This window comes from Saccopteryx bilineata, chromosome 3, assembly GCF_036850765.1.
Source record: "Saccopteryx bilineata isolate mSacBil1 chromosome 3, mSacBil1_pri_phased_curated, whole genome shotgun sequence".
NCBI classification, from domain to species: domain Eukaryota; kingdom Metazoa; phylum Chordata; class Mammalia; order Chiroptera; family Emballonuridae; genus Saccopteryx; species Saccopteryx bilineata.
The window spans coordinates 87,307,252-87,334,801 of record NC_089492.1 but is presented as its reverse complement, the minus strand read 5'-3'; the positions used below and the strand labels follow the sequence as shown (position 1 = coordinate 87,334,801).

The 27,550-nt window shown below is 55.9% G+C and overlaps 1 protein-coding gene across 3 annotated transcripts in view; it reads right to left on the bottom strand.

The window, feature by feature from the left end:
• The window catches only part of TOGARAM2 (TOG array regulator of axonemal microtubules 2), a 54,066-nt gene continuing 26,516 nt past the window's right edge, over positions 1-27,550 (bottom strand). The window contains exons 14-23 of one of the 3 annotated variants that reach the window (XM_066266811.1): positions 27,397-27,550; positions 26,548-26,653; positions 25,580-25,815; positions 23,576-23,734; positions 13,004-13,121; positions 12,227-12,321; positions 10,639-10,819; positions 9,541-9,757; positions 4,812-4,898; positions 1-657 (exon numbers count right to left, since the gene is read on the bottom strand). In XM_066266811.1, the coding sequence (XP_066122908.1) occupies positions 401-657; positions 4,812-4,898; positions 9,541-9,757; positions 10,639-10,819; positions 12,227-12,321; positions 13,004-13,121; positions 23,576-23,734; positions 25,580-25,815; positions 26,548-26,653; positions 27,397-27,550 (1,610 nt within the window). In that variant the 3' untranslated portion in view covers positions 1-400. Of the gene's footprint in view, positions 658-4,811; positions 4,899-7,209; positions 7,340-9,540; positions 9,758-10,638; positions 10,820-12,226; positions 12,322-13,003; positions 13,122-23,575; positions 23,735-25,579; positions 25,816-26,547; positions 26,654-27,396 lie in introns of those variants that run through there. The other 2 variants (XR_010730264.1, XR_010730265.1) reach the window with 2 other exon arrangements.

Below are 27,550 nucleotides of genomic sequence, written 5' to 3'. Positions count from 1 at the left end.
GATGGGAGGCTCTACCTGAAGGAGTCCTGTAGGTTTGTGCTACCCTTTGTCCCTAAGTCTTTGTCTCAGTATTGCCTACAGCTGGTTTTGCCATCGTCATGTGTTGTCATGTGTTTGTCATAAACCGAGTTATCAGAAAATTCTCTGAGGTTAAAAAAGTGAAAGATAAGGAAAACCTTAGAAAAATAAATCATCCTTTTATTTCTACTTCAAAATATACTATGTACATCTGGAATGCAAAGGGAAAGTAGACGGGGAGATTATGCCATCATAAACATAAAATGAGTTAAAAAAGTAATGACCGCCCGTTTCACATCTGTCTCTCAGCCATGAGAGGGGCGTGAGCTGCCCGGGTCCTGTTGTGGGGTGCCACCCCGCTGTGGGCGATCCTGCGGCTGCCTCACCGGGATCCTGTGTCTAAGAGCTCCTGGAGCGTTCTGAGGACTTGCTTCGGCTGTCCAGCGGCCAAGCCCTGCAGCCGGGGGCCCAGCTGCTCCTGGAGGCAGCGGGACAGCCGGCACACCGCTGCGCGGACGTTCCCGCCGTGCCCAGGCAGGACGCCGTTCCCCGTCATGTTGTTCAGGAAGTACCAGAGGACCGGAAGGACATGGCGCTCCACGGCCTGGGGCTTTCGGGGGTACACTGAGGCCACCAGCACTGTCACGCAGAAAGAAAGAGGGAGAGTTACTTGAGTCTGGTGCTCTCTTCCTCTCTCACTGCCCTCTGTTGGGACACCCACTCTGTCCTCAAAGGCCAGGCAGCCCAGCAGGTGATCCATTAGATACAGCACCTGGGTGGGCCTCTTAACCTGTTGGGGGTCCATGAACATGTTTTAACTTCTTTGAAAATCAAAGGAAATATGAAAGGTATCGCTTGGTTTATTTTTGTGTTTATACCAAGCAGACATAATATACAATTTTTAATGTCTGTTTAATGGAGGAAGGAGTATGCAAAAGCAAAGTTCTTGGGGCCCATAACAGACATAGTGGGCCCCTGCAGTCCAGGGGAGAGGAAGAGGCAGACACCCCCGGATGCTGTCCTGTCTCCGCTATACCCTAGCTGTGGGGGCGTGAGAAAGCCATCCAACCTTTCTGAGCCTGTTCCCTAATCTGTAAAGATCATAATCCTGCACCAAACTGTCGCGATTGTTACAGCTTAGATAATAAATGTGCGTGAAAGACCTAAGCAAGTGGGCAGGTGACAAATAGTAGCTAGTACTGGTATTGCTTAAATCCACATAACCACCCAGTGTCTGGATGCCACCCCTCACTGTGAGACCACCAACAATTCAGGAGGTGTGAACGCGCTCTATAAACCATCATTCCATGAGGAACACCCCCCAGATCTGGTTACCCATGGCCGCCCACTTTCTTTAAACCCCAGAAAACCCAGAAGCAGGCTAAACCTGTGGGTAACCCCTCCATCACAGAGTAATGCTGGGGCTACCCCAGATGTCAAAGCCACATCAAGGGCTGCCCGAAGTCACCCTGAGGGGGGGGGCGTGGTCCGCTTCTGCCGTCAGCGTCAGCCCCCCCCACCCCCCCACCCCACCCCCGTTACTCTGCGGCCTCTGTGCTGGTGTTACAGGCAGTGTGCCCTGCCTGTCGACCTGCCGCGGAGAGGCGCCCCGGAAGGCAGATGACACTGAGAGCACTGCTTTGTTTAGTTACAGGGCAAAGAAACTGGAAGGTTCCTGGGCAGAGAAGCGCCTGAGAAACTAACAAGGCCTCAGTCAGGGCTCAGTGCGCGCAGCGTGACTCCATTCATTCTCAAGCATCCCGAGACGCTGGATGCTGGCCCGCTTCTCAGAGGAAGAGGAAGGAACTGGGCTTGGGGGTCAGTGCTGGCCCAAGGCCACACAGCCCACAGGGGCAGAGCAGGGAACAGAGGCCAGCGCTGCTCCGAAGTCCACACTCCCTCCACCGTGGTGCCCCCAAGCCTCTACAGGATCTGCATTTCAGAGGCTCCCCAGAGTTTTATTTTTAGTGAAACCCCCCCCCAATTTGTCCTTCCTTTATCAGCTTAACGTCACCTTATCCCCCGGGGTATCTTGGGGGGGGCATGGGGCCTTGCTGATTGTAGAGCCGGCCTGAGAGAGTGGGGAACCAGAGAAAATGGGCCACCCCCTACAGCTCAGCCCACCACTCTCACAGGGCCCTTTCCACAGGACTGTGTACACTAACTCTCAGGCATGTACTGTGGGGGTTCCTCGGGGGCTCCCCAATGTTACACAGCCCTCAGGAGTAAAGGTGGTCCTCCTTCCTGGGGAAGGCAGGCCTGCAGCCAGTGAGTCAGCCCAGCCATGTCAGGTGTTCAGTGGGAAGGTCTCCCAGGGGAGGGGAGCCTCAAGCAGCTTCATAAAGCGGGGTGAGTGCTGGGAACAGGCTGAGAAGGGAGGGCGTGGTCGGCGGGAGAACCCCACCCCACCCCCCAGTCAGCGCAAGAGCCGAGCAACAAGCAGGGAAGTCAGAACAGGCAGCACAAAGGAACCAAAGAAAATGATCCTGGTTGGCTACCTACTCTGAATACCTATATCTCAAAGGTTTAACTCTCTATCTACAAACAAAGGTGAAAACCTCCCCAAGAACCAGGCCCAGGCAGGACCTGCCCCAACAGAGCTCCCTTCCCTGTCTGGCCGCCACACTGAGTCTTCTCCCTCCCAACAGTGAGGCACTAATCCTGCCCACCTGAGTTCCACATTCCCAGGGCATAGGGAGGGGGTCACCTGGCGGATGGGTGGGTCTCTCAAGCTGGCAGAGACTGGCAGTGGCCCTTCTGGGAGTCTTCATGAGGAAGAAAACCCCATTAAACTTAAGTATAAAAGGCAACTGAATTAGCAAAAGATTTGCTCCTGTTAAGCTGGGCTATTATTAGTTTGCACCTCACGTCAATTGAAATTTTCTTCTGTGTTCTTGGCTGACACCTAGTTAACAAAAGAGCTACACAGAAATTCTTGCTTTTGGGGTCTCTTGGAAATAGATGGGAAATGTATACAGAAACTAGATCACCTAAAGTGAAAAAGCGTCCACCTCTGGGCCCCATAAATGACCCATACAAGGAGAGGTAGGCTTTTGCCTAGAAAACACAAATTTTGAGCAACAGATAGGGTTCCTTGTCTGGTACCCAGGGTGTTCTCAGTTATGTGGCCTCATTCTCACCCCAGGGCACCCACAGCACGGCACTGTGACTGCATCATGGGCACCAGCCCTGCCTCATTCGCCTCACCTGCTTGGGGAAGGCCTGGTACCTGGATGGAAGTAAGGGGACACTCCAAGGTCACTGGGAGAATAGAACCAGGTCAAGCAGCAAGGCCAGGAGCAAGAGTTGGGGTGGCGGAGGAGCTGGAGTGATGGCCGCAGCCAAGCACCCTGAAGGCCCGATGCTGTGAGGCCCTGGCTGGGTTGGCAGGTGGGGTTGGGCCCAGTGTGCGGTGTGCACTTTAGAGGCTTCTGGAACCAGGCAGGAGGGCAGGGGAGAAGGGGGGCAGAGGAAGTGATGGGGGCCAGAACCAAGGGGGCATCGCCCAGGCAGAGGAAGAAGGATAGAGAAGGGCTTTGCAGGCCGGGAGCCACAGGTGAGCAGGCCAAGGTGAGAGCACGGGAGACCAGCCTCTGCATGGAGGGTGGCACGCTGGCCCCTAGGAGGCAAAGGCCAGGGTCACCTGGGGAGAGGCAGCCCGGCTCAGGGGCTGAGGGCTTGGCTCTGCAGCAACGCTCCTGGGGACAAATCCTGGATTACTTGCCCAGGGACCTTGGGCACTTAATCTTCCTGAGCTCTGTTTTCCTTATTTCTACTAAAGGGATAATGATGGAACCCTCCTTATGGGGTTCTTATGAGGATTAATGATCCAGGACATGTAATTGGGGGTGGTGGAAGGAGGCCGAGTCTAGAAGAGGGTCGGGCAGGGACAGGCCTTGTGAGCCACTCCAGAGAGCCTGGTCACTCTCCTGAGTCTGCTGGGAGGCCATGTATGGGTTTAAGCAGCGGGGCTGAGGGTGGGGGTGGAGAATAAATAATCCATCACATTTTAGGGGGCCCTCAGGAGTCCAGAGAACAGACTGAGTGCTGCCTCCTTTCTAGATGGGACCTTAGTCAGATATGAAAGAGGCTTTCAGCAAGCAAGAAAGATGATAAAACCAATTTAAGTAACCTGCCCAAGGTCAGAGTCAAGCAGGTGGCAGATGGGTCCGTCCACCCCCAAGCCTGTGTCCAAATCCATGCCCGGATCCAAGAGTCCCAGGAGAAGGTTTCAGCACTGGACTGAAATCCCTTGAGGCCAATGCTGCAAACTCAAAGCGGACATAAGCTTGGGGCAAGCTTTCCTGGGCTGAAGCTTGAACAAGGCAGAGCAGGTTCAGGCTGAGGCCCCCTCCCCACATCATACAGTCCTGGGCAGCTGGCAGAGGGGCCACTGGGGTGAAATCCAGCCCGTGCTCCACCGGCCAGGCTGCACATGCCCAAGAAGAGGCACTTTATCTAATCGTCAGGACAAGGCTGCTGTTGGCCAAGCCATGGACCCACAAGGCGGTGTCTGCCCAGAGGGTCAGGTGCCCTATGGGCTAGTGACAGAGAGGAAGAAAGGCTTCATGGTTTCTTAGGAACTATTTTGGTTAAGTACAAACCCTCTTCATTGTGCCAAAACAAAGGTCATCTTCTGGCAATGTGAGGAGTATCTTTAAAACACAGATTATCAAAAATTTTAAATGGCCTGTCACTATTTTTGGTCTGAGATAAGTGGGGTCAAGCACACGCCTGGAGAGAAGAATGGAGGTCGACTGGAAGGCGGTGGGGGCATGTCTGGGGGTGCTCACCCGACAGGCGGTCCGTGACATCAAGCACTGCGCGGCCACTCAGGAAACGCACCTGCCCGGCAAACGCTTGTAGGAGGCAAAGGTTGTCTGAAAGAGACAGAGCGTGCCCGTGGCCGCCACACTGTGGCCGGAGCAGCGGCGCCAGTGCAGAGCCAGGCATCCGCAACGCCTACCGGGGGGCGAGGCCCTTGGGGGGCTGACGGAGTGTTTCCAGGCCACAACGGGGCCACTTTAGAAAGTGAATGTACACAGGTTGTCTGGGGAAGTGAGGGGCCTGATGGAGTTAAAGGGGCTCCAAACAGGCCTCATTTCCTCTCACAGATCTCCTTCTGATTGTCAATTGTCGGCACTCACCCCAAAGTCCCTCTCTTCAGTGGGGTGGAGCCCGGGGGTCTCGCACCTGCCCCACCCAGCCAAACTCTGAAGCCACTGGGCCACACTGTCCTCCAGCCACTGGAAGGCCAGAGGAGGACTTTGAAGAATGTGTAATAAACATGGTAGCAGATGGCCACCAGCAGCAAAGAAATTGGAATCAAACTGGACTCCTTACAATAAGCTTCAGGGTTATGACATCATAATTCAATAAGCTCAGTAAGTTATGATATCACACAGCCGAATTCTCTGTGGCCACCAAAACTAGGCCTGTTCATCACAGGTAAAACCTGGGAATGATGCACCTGAACAGAAAATGCAAGCCATGGGGTAGCATGTGACCGAGCTGAGAACAGTGACACAAGTGTGCAGTTATATGCTCATGCTTTGCAGTTTTAAAAAGCTCAGGATGCAAACTCACATGTGTGATACAATCACAACCATGCATATAAACAGGAACAGAAAAATATCTATAATGAAAAATGCCAAATGTTAATAAGGGTTTATTTTAGGAGTTGGGACTCAAAGTGAGGTTTTTTTCCCCCTTCTGATGCTTTTCATTTTTTTCTCAATAATTAATAAATATACTTTTACAGTGGTGGAAAGTAAACTTTATGTTTTTAAATTAACTATAAAGACTACATAATAGCATGGGAAACTGATAGGGTTAAATGAAAGATACAAAGTTAAAATTGTATTGTTACAATTTTAACCAGGGAAACCTATGCATGTAGACAAGAAACAGGAGATAAAGAGGGATGTTTTTAAGCAGTCGGTATATTAGAGGGGTACTATGAATAATTTGTAAATTTCATTAACAATATGATATTACTCATAAAATCTATGTAAGATTATAACTTTTTTTGATTGATTCTTTTTTAAGAGAAAGAGGGAGAGAAAAAATGTCAATTTGCTGTTCCACTTATTTATGCATTCACTGGTTGATTCTTGTAGGTGCCCTGACCAGTTACCAAACCTATAACCTTGGCATATCAGGACAAGGCTCTAACCAACTGAGCTGCCCAGCCAGACTAAAATAATAACTTTAAAGTCAGACAGAAAAACAGCCACAGTACATCTGAAGTCACCATTTCCATCTGCTCTGTCCAGCACTGGCTAGGGGCTGTGATAAGAGAATTCTGGCACTTAGAAGCCTAAATGTGGAGGTCTGACAGCAGCGGGTGAGCTGTCAGCAGCCTGATGTTTTAATAGCGACATTTCTTCTGTGACTCACCCAATAGCAGAGCCCAAAGAACCCGCCAGTCAGCTCAGGAACTGCCTTGATACCTGGACTAATACCCCTAAAATCAGAAGGTCTCAGCACTGAGTAGAGAAGGTGCTACTTCAGCCTCACCCTCGGAGAGGGCTCACGCAGGCAAGGACAAGGGCAGAAGTTGGGGAGCAAGGTGCCCAACATGTCTCCTTCCTCACCATCCCCTCAAAAGGGCACGTGGCAGAAATTCCACCAATTCTGCCAAATAACACACCACTGTGTCTTTAAAAAAAAAACCCAAAAAAACTAGAAGAGATGTGGTGGCTGATGGATGGACTTTCTCCCCGAGTCCCAGAATGAAGAGGGGCCCAAGCAGCCGCCTGAGAAGCCAGCCTCCCCATCTGGCCGTGCGGTCTGGGCTTTGTGCCAGCTGACGGCGTAGCCAGGCCGTGCTCTCAGTGCCCTCGGCCCGTGTCGAGCAGGAAACAAGTAGAGTACGCTGAGCTCTTGCTTTATGACGTTTCACATTTCAGTATTTCACAGCATTTCATGGATTCTCTCCAACTTGGAGCCCAGGAGCCCCAGGGGGCAGGAAGGAGCAGGCTTGGGAGAAAGCAGCCTCTGCTCAGAGGGCTCCAGGAGGGGCTGCAGGGTGTCTGAGTCCCCCCAGGAACCACTGGGGCCACCAGGCTCAGCCTGGGTGACATGAGGTAAGATTTACACCCCTTCTCTTCTGTCCCACCTGCCCCACCTCTGCCTCTACCTCTAAGCCCCCTGTACGGTGGGGTATTTAGTTACATGCATCCTTCTCACCCTCTGCAGACCAGGCTCTGGCCGTTCCAGACATGACCATTATTCCTGGAAAGAGTTTGCGTCTACCACTGGCACGGCCTAGCAGTGATAAATTCTCCTTGTTGGCAACATAAACCCCTTCCATTCTGACCTAGGAGGATACAGAGATTGGCTCACCACTTCACAGTTAAGAATGCTTCCAAAACCAATGCTGCTGGTGGAGCCGAGAGGGTGTGGCTCGCAGCAAAGGCACGTGGCCCTCCCTGAGTGCAGTGCCACACCTGTTCAAAGTGACATGGAGCCAAGAGCCTGAACTTCACCCTCTGGGCCCCACGGGAGCCTCTGCCAGGGATTTACTGGGCATCGCCATCCCTCGGAGGCCGACCCCATCCATTTCAGCCCAGTGCCGAACCAGGGAGTAGCGAGGAAGACGGTTCCCCTCATGCCCGATTCCATTATCCCTACACCACGGCCTCTGGCTGATGGACCAGAGGGGGCACTGTCAGACACATGCAAGGACACCCTGACCAGGGAAGAAACAAGAACTCCAGACATCTTCCTGGAAACTGCACTTGCCTCAAGGTGTGGTCAGATCACAAAAGCAGGCCATCCCAGGCCCCCTTTTCAGGGCGCCCAGCCCAGGTGCCTATAGCAAGGCCCCAAATAGAACAGGCCGAGTCTTGGTGGACAATGTGAGACACGGATTCTGCAGCCTGAAGCTTCAGAGCTCTCAGGTGCTCAAGGAGCCTGGCCCAGCGGCCAACGGAAAGGAAAACAGCCAGCAGGGAAGAGTTGAGAGCTCCTCTCCCCAGACCAGGGCGCTTATCCTCCTCAAATAGCTAAAGCCTATTTGCCTGGTGTAGGTTTCCCAATAAATCCAGGTCCTGCGGTGATTTACCAAGAGCCTTTGTTATCGGCAACAGCAATCTCCCTCGCCCACAGCAGCACTGAGAACAAGCCGTCATTTAGAGCTGGATTTATATTGTTTGTTCTACAGCAACAAACCCAGCAAATCATAAATTCCCTCTGAGACGAAGAGAGGAAATTGACAATATTTATGAACTCGAGAGGTGGAGGAGGGCCTGGCCAAGCCTTTGATTTGTAACTGAAACTTCTCTGGAGGCTCCAGCCAAGGACATGGTGCGGCTCTAGCCAGAGGGAGCTGGGTTCAGGCCAGGGTGTGAGGATGAGGCTGGAGGTGGGGTGCGTGTGCCAGGCAGGGGATGCTCTGTGGGTGCTAAAGACAGGACGATGCTCTCTGCTCATCGGGACATGCAGCAAGCAACAAGGCCCACAAAGGCGGTCCTCAGATCATAAGCTTTCTTGCATCAAAGCAAGACCAGTTTGTGAAAATTCATGATTCTACTCTTTGGGACATCAGTCTATGCATGAACTACATTCTCACATATACTGAAAGTGGTGAACTTGCACTTCAGCCTGTGTACTAAATACACCAAATATCACCTTCAAATAATCTATAAAGGAATAGAAAACAGAAGCATATGCACCCAAAATTCCACCTAATGTTCAAGAAACAAGATGTGATATGGCAAAGCCCTAGGGAACTGGGGAGCTCTCTCCTTTCCTGATGTCTCTCCCACAGTGCCCTACTTTTTCTTTTTATTCCTCCCCAACCCCACTCCAATTTCACTCCCCACCCCTCACACCGAACCCCTCCCACCCAAAGCTCTGGCCCCAAGCAATTTTAATAAAAGCTAATTGTCATCCATTTTACACTCACAGAGCTGGCAGGACCTCAGCCTGACTCCCATGCCAGACAATCGAGGTGGCCAGCCAACCAGGCCTGCTGACCCATCAGCTCTGTCCTCTCCGACAGGCCTTCCTGTGGTCTCACTGGCGTCCCACCAGGTCCCCGAACACGCCACGTTCCCTGCTGTCATCTCTACAACTAAGAAATTGTTGACAAATCTTCCCAACTCCTTCCTGGCAATCCTGACCTGTGTTTCCTTCAATACCCTGTTGGCTCACTCACTGTGGTGCTGTGGGACCTTGGGTGGGTCATTTACATCACGTGTACTAATGGAGGCGAGACTACATCACCTCCACATCACCTCTACTTCTCACTGAGGCACACAGGTGGCTGTGACATGGGAGAGCTGCCAGGCAAGAACCTCAGAGGCCCCGGCTGTCCACCCTTGGCTGCCCACCCCTGCCCTACACAGCCTCCAGGAAAACATGTAACCGGAGCCTTTCACAGCGCTGCGGCTTCCCTGAGCAGACGGGGCGGGGGAGGAGGCAGGAAGGGCAGGCCCCGCCCCGCCCCCACCGGGACGGCACTAGGGAGGCAGCCACTGCGCACCGAGCAGCGACAGCGCTGAAGAGAAGGCTCACCCAGGCTCTCAATCATCGCGTCCAGGGCAGTCCCAGCAGCAGCATAAATCCCGGAGTTCTTGGAGTTAAGATTGTCTGCAACGGCGATGATGGTGGAGAGCAGCATAGGCTGCAGGCTCTCTCTGAGGAGCGGGATCATCTTGGCGAGGGACTCTAGCGCCCACTGGTTCACTTTCTTGTTGGAATCCTGAAGCCTTGGGGTGAAAGCATCAAAGACCTATTGAGGGAACAGAGACCAAGAGCCCATGGGAACCCAGGGCTGGGCGAGGTCCTACAGTCCAGCCAACTACCCTCAGCAGGGATCCCTGACAGAGGTCATCAACCTGGGCCAGAACATTCTCAGTGACTAAGAGTTTGCCTCCGCAAGGGGGGTGGGGGCACAAGAGGGAAGAACAACCCAATATTGAGCGCCCCTGGTGTACCAAGAGTGAGAGTGTCTTGTTAAGTACTCTGCACTCTCTCTTTCCAGAAATGATCCTAAGAACCTATTAGGCATGTGTTATCATCCTCACTTCACCATTAAAAACAAAACAAACATGGAGGCTGAAAGAAGTTAAACCACTTGCCCAGATCACACAGCTAGTAGGAAGGAAACATGAATGGAAACCCAGGTCTGCTGACCCCATGCCTGCATCTTAACTACTCACTATGTGGCTTGACTGCCCACAGCCTGGCTCCTGGAAGAAGTGTCTGCTCCATTTTCCAGCCTGTGGAAGGCCTGTGCCTACTCCTAACCCATCCAGCCCAGTCCCCTGGCCAACAACATGCTCTGTCCACACATCATATACACAGCTAGACCAGTAGTGGCCCTTGGCCACAGCATCCTTCACTTCTGCCCTCCTCCCCAGAAATCTTCAAGAGGACTAAGAGATGCCCAGGACACCTCTGAGTGGTCCCAAAGTGCCTGGTAGGCACTTTCCCTTGCCCCCTTCAGCCATTCCCAAGTAGCCTTAGAGTGTGACCACAGCAACTGGATAGCAAATTCTCATTGGGCTCCTTTACCCTGAGGGGTCTGGCGCCATGAATAACCCTGTTCCGAGATTTCCAAATTGAAAGTGCGCCCATGGGTGAGACAGGTGGGGGAGGGGGGGCGCTCACCTGGACCAGGTTGGCGGTGATGAGCTCTGGCGTGGCCTTGCAATGCCCGAGAAGCTGCCCCACGCCTTCCATCCGGGACTGGGGGTCCTTGGCCTCCAGCAGCCGCGTCAGCTCCCGCAGCTGCTCCACCGTCTCCGAGCCACCCCTCTTGGAAGAGCGCAGCCCCGCCAGCCTCGGGCCACTGGAGCCAAGCCCAAGTAGAAGGAGTATCTGACCTGGGCAGCCCCAGGGGATGGACACACCCCTTATCCTAGGCCCCCTCCCACAGACAGGTGGGGCTGGGGAACGCTGCAAACCCCTTTCCTCAGGAGACAATAATATGGTTGCCTAGCACCCCAGGGGCCAGGGGCCTGCTCTTCCTGCCTTTTCTTCTCTTTTCAGAAGACAGGGGAAGAATGGGGGAGAAAGCTTGGAGTGAGGGGTTTGGGAAGATCTTGCTAGGGGCCTGACTCCTGCCCCTGGTTGTCTGGGTCCTGCTCATGGTCCTCCAGTAACTAGGAAATGTTAAGAAGCCCTATTCTCTTGGGCTGGGATCACATGCCCCTCATACCCCCTGGCCCGGTCCAGCCAGTATGAGGGCAGTTCCATACAGAACTCCTAGCCCCACCCCAGCTCTGAGCCTGGGTCTCTGAACTCATGCCCTCACCCGAGCCCCACCAGCCAGAGCCCCACATCATCCAATCTGTCATTCACACCTACCCCCCACACTCTTGGCCTACTGAGTGCCCAGACCTGAGAACAGTGAGATGAGAGAGATGGTCTTTGTCCTAAGGGCTCACAGACCAGTGGGAGACAGAACAGCTAAGTCAATGGGCTGCCAGAGGACTGAAGAATGGAGACAATTTGTCCACCCAGAGGACAGGGGCACAGAGCGTCAGAGAGCTTCTGGGAGAAGGTGGCAGCTGAGCTGGGTCACGTGGAATCTTGTAAATAGGCGCCCATGGCCCAGCATAAGGCAGCAAATCAGCAGAGGCACAGGCACAGCAGAGAGAGAGTGTGGAGGGGCGGGAACACCAGCCGCCCAGGTCTGGCTGAGAGGATGTGTGGAGACAGAGCAGGAAGTGCTCTTGAAGAGATGGGTAGGGGCTTCCTTGGAGTCCCTGCTAAGGAGTTCAGATGTAGTCCTCCCAGAGTTTAAGTTTTAGGCACAGGAGACCTTTGGATCCTGCTTGGTTTCTAACTCCTCCTAGCGGCCACCCTCTAGCTCCTTCTCCACTGCTTTTGTCCCAACTCTGCCTCCAACCTGTTCCCAGGAGGCGCTCTGCTGGTGAAAGGATCTGCTGCTCTGAGTGAATGGAGAAGCGCTGAGTTCACAGGGAGCCTGACCGATGGCACGTCCCACCAATGCTAGTGGAAGCGCACCCCCTCGGCCACGAGTGCGGGAACCCACCTCCACCGGCAGAGGTTCCTGAGCCCAGGCTTTGGTCTCCCCGAGATGTGGGTGGGGGAGCACACCCTATTAATTCTTCTGCCGTGCTGCAGACCCAGTGGGTCTCAGCCATACCCCAGGTCCACAGCCCCTCCCAAAGTGACCCGCCTCCACCAGCAGCCTTGGAGGCGGAGCCCCAGAGACAGACAGTGGCCGTACCTGTGCTCAGGGGGAAGCCCATTCTCACATGCTGCCAGGCTCCTCGACACCTTGCGGCCTTTGGCAGATGGCAGTTCATCACTATCTTCTAGTCCCTTGAAAAATGCAGACATGGAACTTGAACCAAAAGGAGTAGCCTGCACGGAGCTACCAGGCACTCCAGCTAGGCCAGTGGTCCCCAACCTTTTTTGGGCCACGGACCGATTTAATGTCAGAAAATATTTTCACGGACCGGCCTTTAGGGTGGGACGGATAAATGTATCACGTGACCGAGACAAGCGTCAAGAGTGAGTCTTAGACGGATCTGGTCATTTTTAAAAAATAAAACATCGTTCAGACTTAAATATAAATAAAACAGAAATAATGTAAGTTAATTATTCTTTCTCTGCAGACCGATACCAAATGGCCCACGGACCGGTACCGGTCCACAGCCCGGGGGTTGGGGACCACTGAGCTAGGCCATCACCTCTCCCATCGAGGAGCCCCCAACCCCCGGGCACCACTGAGCCTTCCAGAGTGCTGGTAGGTGGGGGCAAGTGATGGGGGAAGAGCCCCAGTTCACGGACAAAGATGTGAAGGCCCAGGGAGGCTCAAGGGACACAAGCAGTGAGGGGCAGAGCCAGGCTGAGCAAAGGACAAGGAAAGCCCATTTACCTGACCCAGGGAGTCACGGGTGGGATAAAAGCCGCTGCAGTGCAGGCCCCACCCCGGACAAGCATGAGGGCTGCCGGGCTCAGCTTTGGTCCCCCACCCACGGCCCGCTCACACTCATCTCACCCACTGTTTGATGGCCGCCATGACCTTCCGCAAGTCGTGGGATGGGAGGGACTGCTTCAGAAATGCATCAAACTTGGTGTTTGACATCAGGATGTTCACCATCTTCCGGCCGTAAAACCTGCCACAGGAAGAAGAGCAAGATGAAGGATCAGCCACGGAAATGCATCGTCAATTTGCTTTACAACTGCCCGTAATTTTCTAATTATAGTAAGAGAGTTCTTAATGCTTTTTCTAATTTTAACAATAATCTTTACTCAGTTAAAACTAGATTCATTAAAAAAAAAAACCACCATTCACATCCCATTACCAAGAGAAAAACCACTATTAAAGTTTTACATGATTTCTTACAGTCTTTTCCCATGTATATACATTTATTTGATAACAGAATGTATATAATATATGCATGTATATGTATCCAGCTTTTTTCATTTTTGACATTAATCATCTTCCCATGTCACCCTTTTTGATAGCTACATAATATTTCATTAAATGGCTATACCAAAATGTATATAACTTTTTTCTAGAGTGGGACATTTAGAAGTCTGAGGAAGGGTACCATTGGAGCAGTATAGGAGGGACTGGTCAACTCCACCTGGTGAATAGTGGTGAGTGGGGAAGGGAATCAGAGAGGGCTTCATAGAGGAGGTGACCCTTAGGTTGGGACTCAAAAGGTGAGCAGGAGTTCACAAGTAGACAAGATTGGGGAGTAAATTGGAGGAGGGGGCCCATTCTGGGTCCATAAGACAGCCCACCGCATCATCGGGTATGTACTTGGAGAAAGGCAGGTAGGGACTGGACTCAGGAACAGAACAGGCTGGGGAAGAAGGTAGGACCAGCTTATGGAGATGGGAAGCAGTTGGGCTTTGGCCTGCAGGCAGCGGGAAGCTGAGGAAGGATCCAATTCATACTTCAATTAAAATGTCTCTGGTTGCCCTGGCCGGTTGGCTCAGTGGTAGAGCGTCGGCCTGGCGTACAGAAGTCCCGGGTTCGATTCCCGGCCAGGGCACACAGGAGAAGTGCCCATCTGCTTCTCCACCCTCCCCTTCTCCTTCCTCTCTGTCTCTCTCTTCCCCTCCCGCAGCCGAGGCTCCATTGGAGCAAAGATGGCCCAGGCGCTGGGGATGGCTCCTTGGCCTCTGCCCCAGGCACTAGAGTGGCTCTGATCGCAACAGAGCGACGCCCCGGAGGGGCAGAGCATCGCCTCCTGGTGGGCAGAGCGTCTCCCCTGGTGGGCAGAGCGTCTCCCCTGGTGGGCGTGCTGGGTGGATCCCAGTCGGGTGCATGCGGGAGATTGTCTGACTGTCTCTCCCCGTTTCCAGCTTCAGAAAATTAAAAAAGGGGGAAAAAAAATGTCTCTGGCCAACCAGGCGGTGGCGCAGTGGATAGAGCATCGGACTGGGAAGCCGAGGACCCAGGTTCAAGATCCCGAGGTCGCCAGCTTGAGTGCAGGCTCATCTGGTTTGAGCAAGGCTCACCAGTTTGAGCTCAAGGTCACTGGCTTGAGCAAGAAAGCACTTGGTCTGCTGTAGCCCCACATTCAAGCCACATATGAGAAATCAATCAATGAACAACTAAGGGCCCTGGCCAGTTGGCTCAGCGGTAGAGTGTCGGCCTGGCGTGCGGGGGACCCGGGTTCGATTCCTGGTCAGGGCACATAGGAGAAGCGCCCATTTGCTTCTCCACCCCCACCCCTCCTTCCTCTCTGTCTCTCTCTTCCCCTCCCGCAGCCAAGGCTCCATTGGAGCAAAGATGGCCCGGGCACTGGGGATGGCTCCTTGGCCTCTGCCCCAGGCGCTAGAGTGGCTCTGGTCGCAGCAGAGCGATGCCCCGGAGGGGCAGAGCATTGCCCCCTGGTGGGTAGAGCATAGCCCCTGGTGGGCGTGCCGGGTGGATCCCGGTCGGGCGCATGTGGGAGTCTGTCTGACTGTCTCTCCCCGTTTCCAGCTTCAGAAAAATAAAAAATAAAAAAAAAAATGAACAACTAAGGAACCTCAATGAAGAATTGATGTTTCTCATCTCTCTCCATTCCTGTCTGTCCCTATCTGTCCCTCTCTCTGACTCTCTCTGACTCTCTCTGTCTCTGACACACACACACACACACACGTCTCTGGCAGCAGTTGGGATCTTTAGGGATGAGACCTACTGCCTACGAAAGTAGTGTAGGCAAGCAATGATGAAGGCCTGGAGTAAGGCAGTGGAGTGAGGGTAAGGCAGTGGAGTGAGGGTAAGGAGCGGAGATCAGATTTAAGAGCTGCTAAGAAAGTTGAAACTGCAGGACTTGGTAGCTGACTGGAGGTAGAGCATGAAACATCGAGAATGGTCATATTTTGCTCATCCAAAGACTTTATTGATAGTAAAATGCACCACCAATCTGTTTTCCACCAAGGAAAAAACAGAAAAAGAAAACACTGACAATGTTCAGTGCCTTCAGTGACACTGTGTCAGGTGTGAAAACAACCCTTTCACTTGCTGCCTCAGAAACAGAAGGTGACATTACTTGTGGGCAGTGTCCTTCCTTAAGTCGGGTAAAGTATTTGGTGATTGCTTTGCAAGAAAATGTGGAATCCTGGTCACTCCTTCAATGATGAATGTTTGCATTAATATATAATGTATGCTCCCATCGCTCTGTTTTCATGCCTTTTCTCATATGCAATAACTTCTCATTTCAATGCTGAGCTATAGTGTAATATTTCTAAGACATTTTAAATAGCAATTAAACTCAACAATTCCCCACAGAGCATCTGTAGTGACTTCTTAAAGTAAATATAAAAGGCTAACAGGCAAAGAAAGGCTCATAGTGTGGTTCCTACAGTGTAATTTTTAATTCTAAGGTTGATACCGTGAGCAATGATGATCAAGTTTGCAAAGGTGCAGATAGTAAAACCTAAGTCATAATTACTCCCTGGTCGATAACTCTAAGATGCTCTGATTGTAACATATTAAAATGTGGGGAGGAAATGTGTGCCTTAGAATCAATGAAGTATGAAATTCCCCATTCTGCATCTTAGATGACTCAGTAAATAATAGTGACTTTGAACGAAAGGGTACACAGCCGAAGAAACAGGCATGGGGAGAAGGCAATGAGTTCGTTTAGGGACACTTTGCCCTGAAGGTGACAGTTGGACATCCTGGTGATGGGTCCTATGGAGGCATCAGAAATAAGGGGCTGAGAGATTGTGGGCTGGAGCCCGAGGTTGGGAAGCAGCAGCATTTGCGATGGCTGGAGCCACTGGAAATGATGACACCATTCAGGGAAACTTACAAGAAAGATCAGAATGGAGAGATGAGATAGAGCTGGAGTGATATTAGACTGATTCATAACCCCCACCAACAATTAAAATCAATGAAACAAAGCCTTCTTCTTTCCGGACAAAAATTGCTCATTTCAGTAAAAGGCAATACCATTCATCCAGCTGTTTGGTTTACAAGCCTGAATGTTATCTTTGCTCCCTCTTGGAAAGTCTCACCACCCACTTCCTGTTAGTTCTGCCTTCAAAATATACCCAAATCTACCTCTCCTCCCCCGGCAGCCTCCAGCTCTTCTGGCCTAGACTGTGGGGTACCATCAGTCTGGTGTCCCTTCTCCACCCTGGCCCACCCTCTCCCACTATCAATCTTCCAGAGAGCAGCCAGAGAGTTTTGTTGTTGTTTTTGTAAAAGGCTGACAAGCATACAAAGAAACACCCAAACAGTAATCACAAAAAGCAAATAGCACTCTGAAAAACGAGCTGGCACTTTTATCCATTAGATTAGTGGAAATTGGAGATCCAGATATTGCACAGTTGTAAGGACATAGACACACCTTGGGAACTGCAGGAGGGGGCAGAGGGAGAGCATGCAGGGAGGGGCAGAGGGAGAGCATGCAGGGAGGGGGCAGAGGGAGAGCATGCAGGGAGGGGGCAGAGGGAGAGCATGCAGGGAGGGGGCAGAGGGAGAGCATACAGGGAGGGGGCAGAGGGAGAGCGTGCAGGAGGGGGCAGAGGGAGAGCGTGCAGGAGGAGGCAGAGGGAGAGCGTGCAGGAGGGGGCAGAGGGAGAGCGTGCAGGGAGGGGGCAGAGGGAGAGCATGCAGGGAGGGGGCAGAGGGAGAGCATGCAGGAGGGGGCAGAGGGAGAGCGTGCAGGAGGAGGCAGAGGGAGAGCGTGCAGGAGGGGGCAGAGGGAGAGCGTGCAGGGAGGGGGCAGAGGGAGAGCATGCAGGGAGGGGGCAGAGGGAGAGCATGCAGGAGGGGGCAGAGGGAGAGCATGCAGGAGGAGGCAGAGGGAGAGCATGCAGGGAGGGGCAGAGGGAGAGCATGCAGGGAGGGGCAGAGGGAGAGCATGCAGGAGGAGGCAGAGGGAGAGCATGCAGGAGGGGCAGAGGGAGAGCATGCAGGAGGAACAGAGGGAGAGCATGCAGGGAGGGGCAGAGGGAGAGCATGCAGGAGGGACAGAGGGAGAGCATGCAGGAGGGACAGAGGGAGAGCATGCAGGGAGGGGCAGAGGGAGAGCATGCAGGGAGGGGGCAGAGGGAGAGCGTGCAGGAGGGGGCAGAGGGAGAGCGTGCAGGGAGGGGCAGAGGGAGAGCATGCAGGAGGGGCAGAGGGAGAGCATGCAGGAGGGACAGAGGGAGAGCATGCAGGGAGGGGCAGAGGGAGAGCATGCAGGAGGGACAGAGGGAGAGCATGCAGGGAGGGCAGAGGGAGAGCATGCAGGAGGGGCAGAGGGAGAGCATGCAGGGAGGGGGCAGAGGGAGAGCATGCAGGAGGGGGCAGAGGGAGAGCATGCAGGAGGGGGCAGAGGGAGAGCATGCAGGGAGGGGGCAGAGGGAGAGCATGCAGAAGGGGGCAGAGGGAGAGCATGCAGGAGGGGCAGAGACAGAGCATGCAGGAGGGGGCAGAAGGAGAGCATGCGGGAGGGGGCAGAGGGAGAGCATGCAGGGAGGGGGCAGAGGGAGAGCATGCGGGAGGGGCAGAGGGAGAGCATGCAGGAGGGACAGAGGGAGAACATGCAGAGGGGGGCAGAGGGAGAGCATGCAGGAGGGACAGAGGGAGAGCATGCAGGGAGGGGCAGAAGGAGAGCATGCAGGAGGGGCAGAAGGAGAGCATGCAGGAGGGGCAGAGGAGAGCATGCAGGAGGGCAGAGGGAGAGCATGCAGGGAGGGGCAGGGAGAGCATGCAGGAGGGGCAGAGGGAGAGCATGCAGGGGGCAGAGGAGAGCATGCAGGAGGGGCAGAGGGAGAGCATGCAGGGAGGGGGCAGAGGGAGAGCATGCAGGAGGGGCAGAGGGAGAGCATGCAGGAGGGGCAGAGGGGGAGCATGCAGGGAGGGGCAGAGGGAGAGCATGCAGGAGGGGGCAGAGGGAGAGCATGCAGGAGGGGCAGAGACAGAGCATGCAGGGGGCAGAGGAGAGCATGCGGAGGGGGCAGAGGGAGAGCATGCAGGAGGAGGGGAGGGCATGCAGGAGGCAGGAGAGAGCAGCGCAGGGGGCAGAGGGAGAGCATGCGGAGGGGCAGAGGGAGAGCATGCAGGAGGGACAGAGGGAGAACATGCAGGAGGGGGCAGAGGGAGAGCATGCAGGAAGGACAGAGGGAGAGCATGCAGGAGGGGGCAGAGGGAGAGCATGCAGGAGGGGCAGAAGGAGAGCATGCAGGAGGGGCAGAGGGAGAGCGTGCAGGAGGGACAGAGGGAGAGCATGCAGGGAGGGGGCAGAGGGAGAGCATGCAGGAGGGGGCAGAGGGAGAGCATGCAGGAGGGGCAGAGGGAGAGCATGCAGGAGGGGCAGAGGGAGAGCATGCAGGGAGGGGGCAGAGGGAGAGCATGCAGGAGGGGCAGAGGGAGAGCATGCAGGAGGGGGCAGAGGGAGAGCATGCAGGAGGGCAGAGGGAGAGCATGCAGGAGGGGCAGAGGGAGAGCATGCAGGAGGGGCAGAGGGAGAGCATGCAGGAGGGGCAGAGGGAGAGCATGCAGGGAGGGGGCAGAGGGAGAGCATGCAGGAGGGGCAGAGGGAGAGCATGCAGGAGGGGCAGAGGGAGAGCATGCAGGAGGGGCAGAGGGAGAGCATGCAGGGAGGGGCAGAGGGAGAGCATGCAGGAGGAGGCAGAGGGAGAGCATGCAGGGAGGGGCAGAGGGAGAGCATGCAGGAGGGGCAGAGGGAGAGCATGCAGGGAGGGGCAGAGGGAGAGCATGCAGGAGGGGCAGAGGGAGAGCATGCAGGAGGGGCAGAGGGAGAGCATGCAGGAGGGGCAGAGGGAGAGCATGCAGGAGGGGCAGAGGGAGAGCATGCAGGAGGGGCAGAGGGAGAGCATGCAGGAGGGGCAGAGGGAGAGCATGCAGGAGGGGCAGAGGGAGAGCATGCAGGGAGGGGCAGAGGGAGAGCATGCAGGAGGGGCAGAGGGAGAGCATGCAGGAGGGGCAGAGGGAGAGCATGCAGGAGGGGCAGAGGGAGAGCATGCAGGAGGGGCAGAGGGAGAGCATGCAGGAGGGGGCAGAGGGAGAGCATGCAGGAGGGGGCAGAGGGAGAGCATGCAGGAGGGGGCAGAGGGAGAGCATGCAGGAGGGACAGAGGGAAAGCATGCAGGGAGGGGCAGAGGGAGAGCATGCAGGAGGGGCAGAGGGAGAGCATGCAGGAGGGGCAGAGGGAGAGCATGCAGGAGGGGCAGAGGGAGAGCATGCAGGAGGGGCAGAGGGAGAGCATGCAGGAGGGGCAGAGGGAGAGCATGCAGGAGGGGCAGAGGGAGCATGCAGGAGGGGCAGAGGGAGAGCATGCAGGAGGGGCAGAGGGAGAGCATGCAGGAGGGGCAGAGGGAGAGCATGCAGGAGGGGCAGAGGGAGAGCATGCAGGAGGGGCAGAGGGAGAGCATGCAGGAGGGGCAGAGGGAGAGCATGCAGGAGGGGCAGAGGGAGAGCATGCAGGAGGGGCAGAGGGAGAGCATGCAGGAGGGGCAGAGGGAGAGCATGCAGGAGGGGGCAGAGGGAGAGCATGCAGGAGGGGGCAGAGGGAGAGCATGCAGGAGGGGCAGAGGGAGAGCATGCAGGAGGGGCAGAGGGAGAGCATGCAGGAGGGGGCAGAGGGAGAGCATGCAGGAGGGGGCAGAGGAGAGCATGCAGGAGGGGGCAGAGGGAGAGCATGCAGGAGGGGCAGAGGGAGAGCATGCAGGAGGGGCAGAGGGAGAGCATGCAGGAGGGGGCAGAGGGAGAGCATGCAGGAGGGGGCAGAGGGAGAGCATGCAGGAGGGGCAGAGGGAGAGCATGCAGGGAGGGGGCAGAGGGAGAGCATGCAGGGAGGGGGCAGAGGGAGAGCATGCAGGAGGGGGCAGAGGGAGAGCATGCAGGGAGGGGGCAGAGGGAGAGCGTGCAGGAGGGGCAGAGGGAGAGCATGCAGGGAGGGAGCAGAGGGAGAGCGTGCAGGGAGGGGGCAGAGGGAGAGCATGCAGGAGGGGGCAGAGGGGAGAGCATGCAGGAGGGGCAGAGGGAGAGCATGCAGGAGGGGGCAGAGGGAGAGCATTGCAGGGAGGGGCTCAGAGGCGAGCGTGCACAGGAGGAGGCAGAGGGAGAGCATGCAGGAGGGGCAGAGGGAGAGCATGCAGGGAGGGAGCAGAGGGAGAGCATGCAGGGAGGGGCAGAGGGAGAGCATGCAGGAGGGGGCAGAGGGAGAGCATGCAGGAGGGACAGAGGGAGAGCATGCAGGGAGGGGCAGAGGGAGAGCATGCAGGAGGGACAGAGGGAGAGCATGCAGGAGGAGGCAGAGGGAGAGCATGCAGGGAGGGGGCAGAGGGAGAGCATGCAGGAGGGGGCAGAGGGAGAGCATGCAGGAGGGGCAGAGGGAGAGCATGCAGGAGGGGCAGAGGGAGAGCATGCAGGGAGGGGGCAGAAGGAGAGCATGCAGGGAGGGGCAGAGGGAGAGCATGCAGGAGGGGGCAGAGGGGGAGCATGCAGGGAGGGGGCAGAGGGAGAGCATGCAGAGGGGGCAGAGGGAGAGCATGCAGGAGGGGCAGAGACAGAGCATGCAGGAGGGGGCAGAAGGAGAGCATGCGGGAGGGGGCAGAGGGAGAGCATGCAGGAGGGACAGAGGGAGAGCATGCAGGAGGGGGCAGAGGGAGAGCATGCAGGAGGGGACAGAGGGAGAGCATGCAGGAGGGGGCAGAGGGAGAGCATGCAGGAGGGGCAGAGGGAGAGCATGCAGGAGGGGGCAGAGGGAGAGCATGCAGGAGGGACAGAGGGAGAGCATGCAGGAGGGGCAGAGGGAGAGCATGCAGGAGGGGGCAGAGGGAGAGCATGCAGGGAGGGGGCAGAGGGAGAGCATGCAGGAGGGGGCAGAGGGAGAGCATGCAGGAGGGGCAGAGGGAGAGCATGCAGGAGGGGGCAGAGGGAGAGCATGCAGGGAGGGGCAGAGGGAGAGCATGCAGGGAGGGGCAGAGGGAGAGCATGCAGGAGGGGCAGAAGGAGAGCATGCAGGGAGGGGCAGAGGGAGAGCATGCAGGAGGGGCAGAGGGAGAGCATGCAGGAGGGGGCAGAGGAAGAGCATGCAGGAGGGGCAGAGGGAGAGCATGCAGGGAGGGGCAGAGGGAGAGCATGCAGGAGGGGCAGAGGGAGAGCATGCAGGAGGGGCAGAGGGAGAGCATGCAGGAGGGGCAGAGGGAGAGCATGCAGGAGGGGCAGAGGGAGAGCATGCAGGAGGGGCAGAGGGAGAGCATGCAGGAGGGGCAGAGGGAGAGCATGCAGGAGGGGCAGAGGGAGAGCATGCAGGAGGGGGCAGAGGGAGAGCATGCAGGAGGGGGCAGAGGGAGAGCATGCAGGAGGGGGCAGAGGGAGAGCATGCAGGAGGGGCAGAGGGAGAGCATGCAGGAGGGGCAGAGGGAGAGCATGCAGGAGGGGGCAGAGGGTGAGCATGCAGGAGGGGCAGAGGGAGAGCATGCAGGAGGGGCAGAGGGAGAGCATGCAGGAGGGGCAGAGGGAGAGCATGCAGGAGGGGCAGAAGGAGAGCATGCAGGAGGGGCAGAGGGAGAGCATGCAGGAGGGGCCGAGGGAGAGCATGCAGGAGGGGCAGAGGGAGAGCATGCAGGAGGGGCAGAGGGAGAGCATGCAGGAGGGGGCAGAGGGAGAGCATGCAGGAGGGGCAGAGGGAGAGCATGCAGGAGGGGGCAGAGGGAGAACATGCAGGAGGGGGCAGAGGGAGAGCATGCAGGAGGGGCAGAGGGAGAGCATGCAGGGAGGGGGCAGAGGGAGAGCATGCAGGGAGGGGGCAGAGGGAGAGCATGCAGGGAGGGGGCAGAGGGAGAGCATGCAGGGAGGGGGCAGAGGGAGAGCGTGCAGGAGGGGGCAGAGGGAGAGCGTGCAGGAGGAGGCAGAGGGAGAGCGTGCAGGAGGGGGCAGAGGGAGAGCATGCAGGGAGGGGGCAGAGGGAGAGCATGCAGGGAGGGGGCAGAGGGAGAGCATGCAGGAGGGGGCAGAGGGAGAGCATGCAGGAGTGCTCCTGGGAATGCTTGGGTTGCTTATGTGGACACATGTCCGGGACCACAGTACTGCTCCTGGGCATATTCCCAAGGACATTAATTACCCCCTAGCTTCATCAGGGGACACTTTTGAGTCCACAGGTATGGGAGGGTAGGAGGAACACCATGCATGAAATCCCTCCACTGTGTCCCCTCAGGCAGTCTCCAAGAGTGCCCCTGCCTAGGATCAACACAGAAAGCAACTTGGATGTGTCCTCTGGGGCCATACAAGATTTGGCACATTCAGTACCCAGACATGGTGACAGTGTGCTGTGAACTAAGAAGTGTGATCAACTGGATCAACCCCAAGTTTAAAATCATCTATTTAAAACCTTGTGTTCCTAGTAGAAAGTCCTCCAGTGGCTTCCAGCCACACAGACACAATCCTGGCTCCTGACCACGGCTATGGGGCCCTCCACGGCCCAGCCCTAGCTGCCTCATCGCCTACTGCTCCCTCTCACTCACCATGCTCCGCCTGGCCTCGCCCTCCCTTCCTTATTCCCATCCGAGGGCCCTTGTACCATTTCCTTTGTCTGGGACACTCATACCCCAGATCCTCAAAGAGCTGAGTTTTCAATTCAAATGTCACTCTTTAGAAAGCTCTCTCCCAGCTCGCAATCTAATGTAGCCCCCCCATTCTCCGTTACATCTTGGTTTTCCCTATATATCCCTTATCTGTATCTAAAATTACCATAACTTTTTGTTTATTGTCCATCTATCCCACTAGCAGCCAAACTCTGAGACAGCAGAGGCCTAATTTTTGTTATTCACTGTCATCCATAATGATGAAAAGAGTGCTCATTAACTATCTCTTGAGAAGAAAAAGAAAAGGTGCTCACAGAGAATGGAGCCAGGAGGGAAGAGGGACAGGACAAGATCAGGGCTGCGGTGGCCGGAGAGAGAAGGGGAGGTGGGGACTGGAGGTGGCAGGCCTGACGATGACGATGGGGAGAGATGGGACACATTTGTAAGGACACAGCCCTGTGCCTCCACATGGCCCTGGGGATGCTGAGCTGTGTGGGCCAGGGCAGGTTGGTTGCCTTATTTTCCCTGCCCTGCCCTGGCTGGGTCAGCAGGTCCCAGGCCACTGGCCCTGCATTACCTGGCGTCCTGGTTGGAGTCCTGGGCCAGCCTCACCAAGTTGTGCACCAGCATGTCTATACTGTCCCTGGTGCCCGAGAGAAGCTTCTCGGCACCTATCTGCTCCAGCACAGCTGACAGGTGCACAGCAGTGCATTTCCGGACCAAGGGGTTTCTGTGACTGAAAAAAAAAAACACACAGTCGCAGTCCAGGCTCAGTCAGGAATGGAGTACAGGGCCCCCAGACTGGTGCACATAGGCCTGCAGTCGTGCCTCCATGCTTCACACTGTGATGGGCCCCAAGTCCTGTCCCATGTGGGCTAAGGGGCGTCTCTGGGGAAAGAGCAGACTCTTTCTGACAATGGAACTGAGAATGATGACAGCAACAGCAAGACAGGGAAGAACAAGTGAAGCCACTTGGTGTTTCCTAGATATACCTGTGCCCACTGTTCTCTGTGCCTTTCTGAGCCTGCAGTCTGCCTTTGTCTAAATGCACATCCCCATCTTTTCTCCACCTAGAAAGATACTACCCATTCGGCATCTCCTCTGCCTTCCCTAGCCTCCCAGGCCGACCTACATGCTCCCTGGGGCAGCACGGTCCCTGTCCCCGCGGAAGCACAGCTGCAGCCTGGGGCCTCCCGGTCAGACTGGACTCCCAGGGAGTGGGCAGCTGGTCTCCCTCTCAGGTGAATCCCCAGTGCCCGCTGATGCCTGGCCCTTGCCAACACTTGGTAGGAGCTCACTGCCCATCTGTTGAGCTGAGACAGGAAGGAGGGGCAGGAGGGTGATGGATGATTCGGTAGTCCTGACAGAGGGACCCTGGAACCTTACAAGAGAACCCCTTCAGGATGTCACCTCTTTCTTTTTCACCTCTCAAGCAGGGTCTGTGTCCACAGCCCATTGACGGCTCGAGCCCCTTCCGCTGCCCCCTGAGCCCTTCCCGGTACAATACAAGGAACACTCTGGGCTCTCCTAGTCTGTGTGGTCCGGGCACTAGCACCAGTAGCACCTGAGTCAGAATCTGTATTTTAGAAAGATCCCCAGGAATTTGAGGCTCCCCTGAGGACACCTGACCCTGGTTCCTACAACAGTGGTCAATTATCCAGACTGTAGTGAGGGCACCTCTGTGCAAGGTCCCCTACTGAGCACCTTCAACCCCTACCTCCTCAGCTCCAGAAGCTACTGTTATCATCATCTTGCAGGGGACAAAGCTGAGGCGAAGAGAGGAATTCAGGAAAACATGCAATTAATTTCTCCCAAGTTAATAACAGCTGTCGTAAGCACCAGATAAATGTTAGGTGAGGGCAGGCCCTGTTCTAAATGCTCTTTCACGAATCAAATCACTTAGTCCTCATTTTGCAGATGAGGAAACGGAGGCACAGGGAAGTTCAATAACCGTGATGTGCACCCAGGCCACACCCGCCCAGAGCCCCTCACCCTGAGCACAGGCTGCGGCAGGAGGCCTGCTGGTGGCTCACCACGCCCCGGTCTACCCGAGAGGCCCCCCTGCAGGTGCGCCAGGGCGGGCTGTGGGTGAAACTGCTTTGCCCTCTGGGAGGAAGGGCTTGAGAAACGCTTTTGGTTTTGCTTTTGGTTTTTCTACAAGGCGAGAGCAAACCGGCTGCAGCCGGAGTCAGCCCCTGTCTCCTCCCCAGGAGAAGGCCAGGCAGTGCCAGCTGGAGACAGACTCTGAGCCTTGCTCTCCTGAAGGCCCAGATTTCATCAGAAATGTCCCTCCCCTGGTACCAGCTGAAGGCTGCCTCTGCAGGCCGCTCTTTGGGGACTTTACCATCGCCACTATTAGCTCCTCGGCTTCAAACAGAACAAAGCACCTCTCCCTTTTCAGCCGGAGCTCAGGGCTGCTCTGAGCTCATTCATCACCTGGCTCAGGAAAGGTGCAACAGAGCCCACCTGGAGCTCTGCCGGCTAAAGGCGTGAACCGCTTGCCCTCCTCCCCAGACCCCTCCTCCTGTCCCAGGGCTGCTCTTCTCCCCTCCCCTTCCTGGATCACCCCACCCTCACATACTAGATGCCCACAGAGGTGAGGGCCACCAGGGATCGGGCGGGGGTCACGTGCTCCACCATGGCCCCCAGGGACCGGTTGGCTGCTCTCTGGATGAAGTCGCTGGTGTTCCCCATCTTCTGCAGCAAGCAGCGGGCAATCTCTTCAGCCTCCTGGTCCATATTCTTCTTCAAGGCCCGGAAGAGGTCTCCCAGGGTGCTGATGGCCAGACGGGACACCTTGGAACGGAGGTTGCTGACCTTGAAGAGAGATGGGGAAGAGACCCTGTCAGGGGCTCCAGAACATGCCAAAAATAGGGCCCTGTGCTACCCCTACCGGCTGCCCCGCCCTCACCCCAGGCCTAGGCTGCACCAGGCTGGAAACAAACACCGTGCAGCAGCTCTGAGCAAAACAGTCCCATTTAAAATGTGTGTGTGTGTGTGTGTATACATATATATATATTGCTGTTGTTATCATCATAATTACTAATTTCATCATTATCATCTGAAATTTGTACAACAGTCTTCAAAGCACTTCTACAAATAATGTTCAATTTGATCTTCACAAAGCCCTCCCCCCCACTGGAACAATCTAAGCGGTTGGGGGCATGGCCTCCATCTGTGATGAGATGCATTTTATTGTCCATCTGGGCCCAGCCCAGCCCCGCCCCAGGGAGAAAGGCTCGGGAAACACTACAACCGCCCTAAGGTTGGAGATCTGGTCAGAACACCCCATCCTTCCTCTGGCATTTTGAGTACAGAGGACAAGGCAGCGCTGTGACATAAAAATAAGGACACCCAGGGCCTCAGATTTCCAATCTGAGAAATGGGCGGCTACCTCCCACCTCAGTGGGTAAGGGTTGAGAAATAAGTAGGAGACATTCCCGGTCCAAGGAGCCTTGGGCTGCTCCTTGGCTGATATGTGACCCAGGGCAGAGGGACTGGCTGGGGTGGGCAGGGTGCGTAGTACACGGGCTGTCTGGGAGGCCTCACCTCCCTGGTCACGGCCAAGGACACGTCGTGCAGCCTCCCAGCGAGGACCTCCGAGTGCCAGGCTGCCAGGCGCTGGGTGATCACCAGGCCCTTCTCCTTCATGTGCCTGAGAAGCAAGCCCAGGCCCATCACAGGCAGGCGGGGAGGGGCAGCCCCGCTCCTGTTGCAGACCAGGGCGCCCACACCACCCCCCTCCTCTCTCCACAGCACAGTGGGGTTTGACGGCCCCGAGGGTTCCTGGTGTAACACTCAGGCTGAAGTCTGAATAGTCCAGTGAGTGCATTACATGAGGGCCCCTGGATCTGCCTCACCCGAGAGGAAGGCCTAGACTTGGGCCCACACCTGGCATAAGTCATGCCTTCAGTAGAAGGTGCTTGAACATGCGGCCTGGTGATGGGGCCGGGGGGCGGGTTCCCGCAAATGCTCTGGACCCCAAGTCGTGGCGCTGCTCACGGCTAAGATTGTGTGTCCAGCAGCTCAGTGGTAGGAACACTGGGAACAAACTGAAGTTGATTTAGAGAAATAAAGGGCTGTGACCTTCCTAAAGCCTCTTAAAGAAGTGTTGTGGAGCCAAGGTGACACTTGCCATGCCTGGCTCTGGGTGCCACAGAGCAGTACACGGGGCTGTTGGAGGTCACAGGGCAGAGAGAGGAGGCTGACTCTCACACACACACTCACTCACTCGCACACACACACACACACACACACTCACTCGCACACACTGCCTTCCACGGGACCAGGCCCTAGCAGTGGGCCCTAGCAGGGGAGTGGGGGGGGTGGGGGTGGATCAGGAGCTATTCTACAGCTCTCCCCTGGTCACAGCACAGGAAGGCGAAGGTGTCACCTCACCAGTCACTGCTGTCGAGGCACTGGAGGGCATCCATCAACCCCAGCTCCGGGTTCGAGAAAGGCCTCAACTCCCTAAAGGCTCGAAGATCCATCTCCTCCTCCTCTCCTTCCCACTCAGGGGACCCCAGAGTCAGCACCGCAGGTAATGAGTTAG